Source organism: Haliotis rufescens, unplaced genomic scaffold (assembly GCF_023055435.1).
Source record: "Haliotis rufescens isolate VD_foot unplaced genomic scaffold, xgHalRufe1.0.p SCAF_9, whole genome shotgun sequence".
In the NCBI taxonomy this organism is placed as follows: domain Eukaryota; kingdom Metazoa; phylum Mollusca; class Gastropoda; order Lepetellida; family Haliotidae; genus Haliotis; species Haliotis rufescens.
This window is the reverse complement of record NW_025964383.1, coordinates 48,090,899-48,097,145: the sequence shown is the minus strand read 5'-3', so window position 1 is coordinate 48,097,145 and position 6,247 is coordinate 48,090,899. Positions and strand designations below refer to the sequence as shown.

General features: G+C 44.3%; 1 protein-coding gene across 1 annotated transcript in view; it reads left to right on the top strand.

The window, feature by feature from the left end:
* The first annotated feature begins 2,980 nt into the window (after positions 1 to 2,980).
* Positions 2,981 to 6,247, top strand: part of LOC124117523 (cell death abnormality protein 1-like) — a 28,225-nt gene continuing 24,958 nt past the window's right edge. The window contains exons 1-3 of the mRNA XM_046479452.2: positions 2,981 to 3,015; positions 3,154 to 3,212; positions 5,206 to 6,195. Of these exons, the coding sequence (XP_046335408.2) occupies positions 3,161 to 3,212; positions 5,206 to 6,195 (1,042 nt within the window). The 5' untranslated portion in view covers positions 2,981 to 3,015; positions 3,154 to 3,160. The remainder of the gene's footprint in view (positions 3,016 to 3,153; positions 3,213 to 5,205; positions 6,196 to 6,247) is intronic.

Genomic DNA, 6,247 nt, shown 5'->3' with positions numbered 1-6,247 from the left:
CATGTGGTGATGCTGATGTAGAAACAATAGCCATAACTGTTTCCCTAATGTGTGTTGTCAGATCAGGCCCTTTTAGCCCCGATGTGCCTGCAAATATAGCCAAACTGCAGGTTTGGTCATCGGCGTCATACTTTTTTGTGCTTCTGTGTATAATAGACTGTATGATAAACCTCTATATGAATGCTTGTATGTCGGGTATATGATGCTGAAACCGTTTGTTAAACTACAGCGAACGAGTAATACCATACTTTCTATCTGTAACGTAGACTGCAAATGTTGAAGGTATTTGAGAGAAATTCCTCTCATCAGAAACGTAATAAACTATGCATGAGGCATTTCAAATGCCGACATGATTATACACAAATGCATATACATACATTGTTGTCCTATGTTCACAAAAACTTGAGATTTAACTATGATAACTAAACCCTTCAAATAATATAAACTGAGGGCCAAAAGAAACGTTACCAACATTAACTGATTTTCCACTTTGAAACAAAGATGCCAATCTGTTCAAAAACAGTAAAGAACACATCTCACGAATACAACCTTCATGTTCTCTGTCGTTCTTTGCACGTGCTTTGTGGATTTTGGGAGATATTGGTGTTTTTCAGCAATTTATTAAAACATTCTTTCCCAAATTATCGTGCAATTTCCGGGTATAAATTACGCACGGATCTGTTCCCTATCATTGGTTGCGATGATTAACATCAACGAACATGCCAAGACTGACCGCTGTCCAGCGGGAGAGAGCCATAGGTATGCTGCAGATGGGAGCGACACAGAGAGCGGTTGCCATTAACATGAACTGCTCCAAGAAGACCATTTCCAGACTGGTCGCACGTCTCCGACAGACTAGCAGAACCGCAGACAGACCACGGAGTGGCAGACCAAAGGTCTCGACCCCGCACGATGACCGCTTTTTACAGGTACTTCATCTAAGGACGTCATCAGCTGCCAACAGCTTAGGACATCCGGTCATCAGACAAACAGTGACCAGACGACTACGACATTATGGCATGACCTTGACCCGTCAACATCGACGTGCCAGATTGACGAGGTGCAGGCAAACTCAGCGATGGCAACAAAGGGAATGGCGGAGAGTGCTGTTTCGTGACGAGAGCAGGTTCCAACTCTTCAAACCTGATGGGCGGACGCGAGTTTATCGACCACGTGGTGAACGTACGGCTCCTTGTTGTGTCCAGGAGGTGGAACCTTGCGGGGACGAGAAGACGGAACTTGTCATCATCGAAGGCAATCTGTCAGCACAACGCTACATTGACAATATCTTACGGCCAGTGGTTCTTCCTTTCATCCAGCGTCAACAACGGATGGTGTTCCAACAAAATAACGCCACATCCCATAAAGCCCGTATTACTAGAGACTTCCACAACGCCAACAACGTGACTGTCCTGCCGTGGCCAGCTCGATCACCAGATATGTCACCCGTAGAACATCTCTGGGACCAGCTGGGGCGTTGTCTTCGGAAACGTCAACATCCTCCCTTCACAAGACAAGCGTTGATCGTTGCCTTCCGTGAGGAATGGAATCGGATACCTGCAGTCGATGTGAGGACGCTTGTCCACTCAGTTCGACGCCGCATTCGAAGATGCATTGCCGCTCATAGAGGTCATATCCCGTATTGACCGGTCTGGGCCGTCGTCACCTTAAAGTTGTAACCAATGTTGTTGATCGAATACTGGACGAATGACCCCTTGTCAAGAAATGTCCCTGTTGGAGGTCAAGGCTTTGTTGTTGAATCAGTAAATTCGCATTTTACTGTTCTGAATGATGAATTTCTACAATACAATTGTTATTGCTGCTTCAAATTGTGTTGGTCATATTTTATCCTAGAAATATCGTTGGTAACGTTTCTTTTTATTAGTTTTGAGTTATGAGATTAACACTTTTCAGGCGACACGTGCATATGCCTGCAGATACCTTGCGTTGCGAACCAAACAATACGGTTGGTCATCAGTGTCATACGTTCGTATTTAATTGAGTTATCGAAAAACGCTTAAGAACCTTATACTAGTATTACTCACTAGGTGAAGAATCAGATGATGAGATACTAAATCTGTACGTCAGAGGTGCATCCTACAAGGCTGACCACGTTCTGTTCAATTTGGTTGGGAACCGTGACCTTTCTCACACCGGAACTACTTTTTTCAGTCAACTTCCTTCGTCACTCACTTTTACTACCCTGAGATAGAACTGAAGGACTCTCATGAAAATTTGGCATTTATAAACACTTAAATGAACGAACAAAATAGTCACACGACTCAAATTCGTTTTAAACTCTATATTATATAAGTAACGCGTAGAGGTACTAAAAGCATAATACAATCGGGCTATATTCGTTTGCTACATACGAAGATAGATCGTGGTCCCTATGAGTACGGAACCGTGACGGTCCGGGGTAGAATTCCCTGACGATTCCGGGTTAGAATAGGTCTTCAGCAACCCATGCTTGCCTTAAAAGGCGACTATACTTGCCGTAAGAGGCGAATAACGGGATGGGGTGGTCAGGCTCGCTGACTTGGTTGACTTGGGGCACGGGTGGCCCAGTCGTCTAAGGCGCCGCGATTCGCTATGCGGAGTTGCGTCCCTTGGGCACGCCAGAAACCTATGATCCCGGTTCGCCCCGATTTTGGTTCTAGGTTTGTCAGAACCATACCCGTGCTCGTGGGTTTCACCGAAGTGGTATACGTCTGAGACCTGCATCACTTCGGGCGTTCCTCCCACATTAAGCCCATTTCACTCACTCTCTCACGTTAATATTCCACGTAGACCCACAGACTCCAGAGGTCAATTCTTAAATAACTTGCATGTTAAGCAAGGTGATCTAATGAGGTCACCCGGCCTCACACACGCCGCGCCAGTCACAGAAAGTCGGAAGAAGAAACTAAAAATGTAAGCATGAATCAGAGGATCAAGCTATTAAAACGAGAACAGGCGATACACATGGAATAGAGGCGCCCGGACATTGCACAGGGATACAGGGGCCAAGTTAAAGTAAGTGTATTTCATGTCGACATTGAAGGAGCTGCTTTTACCTGTTTAATTGGCTGGCTCGGTTGTAATAATCGTAGATGTTATATATTAGTCAATATGAGTATGTATTAGATTCATTTGCGGATATTTGGTTTTCAGGTGCACGATGGCATTGTTGTTTGTCATGGTCATGGTCTGTATGGCTGATTCCACACAAGGTAAGAAGGACGAATGTAAACGTTAACGACGGACAGCCGCACCGACGGACAACACTCCACGACATGTGCTCACTTGAATTAGATTTTCAACCAAACATTTAGTCTCTCTCAGTGTGTTAATTAATACACTATAATGGTGTTTGATGAAAAATATAAAGTTTTAGGTTATTTTCCGGTCAAAAGGTACTTCAAAACCATTGTTCGAATATGTAAGGCCATGTGAGGATATGTAACAGCGATGGCAAATACAAAGTGACGTTATCATGATGGATACCTTATAAGTCCGTTCGGCCGCCGGTCCTTATCGGAGTCGTCAATTTTCAACATTTCTCCTGAAACAAAACTGGTTTCTCTTTGAATTCGCATAATCCGTTGGTTTTTTTAATCTGCTGTACCTTCGATGTACCTTTTGTGAGTATTTCCGACATATAATCGATCTTCCGATGTTGATGTTGAAGGTCTTGAAAGCCTTCGAGACCAATGAAGTTCCGGGATAGAATTGGTTTCAAGAAACATAAAATATCAATGCCAGAAAATAACCATCCAAGATTTTCTAACGAAACGATTAAATCCCATGCCTGCCGTAAGAGGAGACGAACGGGGTCAGGTTGTCAGGCTCGCTGACTTGGTTGATGTTAGTTATCGTTTCCCAATTGCGTAAATCGATGCTCATGATGTCAATCACTTGATTGTCTGGTCTAGACTTGCATATTTACAGACCACTGCCATATAACTGGAATATTGCTCAGTGTGGTGTCAAACAACAAACAGACAAACAAAACAAAAGAAAACATTTGAAGATGACCTTGAAAACAAGGTTAGAATTTCGTTAACTGTCGTGTCCTTTGAGCACGCCAGAAACCTATGATTGTGGGTTCGAATCCCGGTTCGCCCTTATTATGTTTCTAAGTTTGTCAGCACCATATCCGTGCTCGTTGGTTTCTACGGTTAACTTTGGTAAACGTCTGAGACCTGCATCACTTCGGGTGTTCCTCCCACATTAAGCTGACACGCCGCGATACAACTGTAATACTGTTAAAAGCGGCGTTAAACCCAACTCACTCACTCACTCACTCACTCACTCACTCACCATACCGTATGTCCGATGAGATCTGGACCTGATTAGATTGTGGATGATGGTCAAGCATCAGAGCTCACATCATGAAACATGACACCAACATCAGGACATTTTGGTTCAATTAAATAACTTTTCAGTAAGTTTGGGATAAAATAAAAAACATGGGTAGATTGTAAGGTTAGTAGGTCATAAAATGACTTGTGGGAAGTAGACTATGAAAGTTCATGGCAGTAGGGTAAAGACAGTTGGTGAAAAGAATTATTCCTGCTGTGATTGCAAAAATTGGACGTCAGTGTCTCTCTATTCATATAAGCGGTCAGAACTAGTTCAAAGTCATCAAATATTGTAACATTCAGGTTCAGGAAAAACATGTCAGTGGCTTACTATTCATCTGAATACTATGTGTTAAATAGCATCTACGTAATGAGAAGCTTGTTACCTGCATGATTAATCAGACATTTACAGATTGCTCAAGAAACGTCAAGGTTGTAAAACTGGCGGTGTTTGCAGCTCCAGACTTTAAGAAACCTGATTTTGTATTATCTCAGTGAATGAATTTGTTTAACGTTTAACGCTGTCTTGAACGTCTTGAGTGCAGAAAAGCCGGAAGAAATAGAGGTCTCAGACGTTTGACAATTTGGTGTCAAACCAAGGGCCATGAGCAGGGCGAATTTGAGATTAAGGGATCCTGGTTCGTCTAAGTGACGTAACTCTGCACAGTGTACCCCTTAAGATAAAATAGCCTTTACAATTAGGGTGCAATGGGAGTAAGGTAGCACTGCATTTATCAACATAGGATAAGGGAAAGGAATTATGTATGTTTGGATGTAGGGCTGCTGATTCATCACGTGTTATTTTGAGATAAGCGATACTGCCACTTTCAGCAGATTAATACTCTATGCTTGTATTTGACAGATGCGGAATGTAACGAGGGTCAGCATTGTTCAGACTGCGACACGGTGGGCATCTGCTTACAAGATTGTGACAAGGGACATTTTGGACATAAATGCAAGTCGCAATGCAGCATCACATGCAGATACAAGACCTGTACACTAGTTGAGGATAGAGGCATCGGCAAGTGCACTGCTGGCTGTGTACCAGGATATCAAGGCATAAGTTGTGACAGACCCTGTGACCACGTAGTCGAATGTACGCTGTGCCCAGGTGGATGTGATGGGGACTACTGCCAGCTGGGTGGGGTTTGTTTTGCTGGATGTAGAGATTCCTTCTACGGAGCTGCATGCAAGACGTGCCCCAGTCACTGCAGAACCTGCAGCAGGATGACAGGAGTATGTGACGAGTGCGACCCAACACATTATGGAGAGAACTGCGAGAAGTCGTGTGAGAACTGTGCAGGATCCTGTGAGTCCAGCTGTGAATGTGTTCCTGGCTTCTACGGGGATTTCTGTGCCGAGACTTGCAGTAAAACATGCCGCCCTAAGTCAGTCCACAAGTGTCTTCCATTTCCTGGTATGACGTCAGACAATTGTACAGGTGAATGTGACAAACACAGTGCCGAGTGTCTCCATGGTTGTGTGGATGGCAGGTTCGGGCCGACGTGTTCTTCTCCTTGTAATCCTGGATGCCGACATCAAAGGTGTCATGCTGCAGGCTCTTGTGCTGAAGGCTGTGAACGTCACCATTTCGGTCCTGCCTGTGAACCATGTCCTGAGAGCTGCGTCAACCAGACATGTGACTCTAACAACGGCTCCTGTGTAGCTGGGTGTCGTGACGGGTTGTATGGGGAACACTGCAATGAGACCTGTACGTTATGTCCACGTGGTGTCTGTGATCAGCACACTGGTATCTGTGTGAGGCACTGCAATGTCACCCAGGAAGGACGTCAGGTCAACTGTACAAAGCCTTGCTCCCCACCAGGATGCTCGACAGGCTATCGTAACTCCAGTGAGTTGATGTGTATACATACAATGTATAATGGCTGATATTGGCTATTATT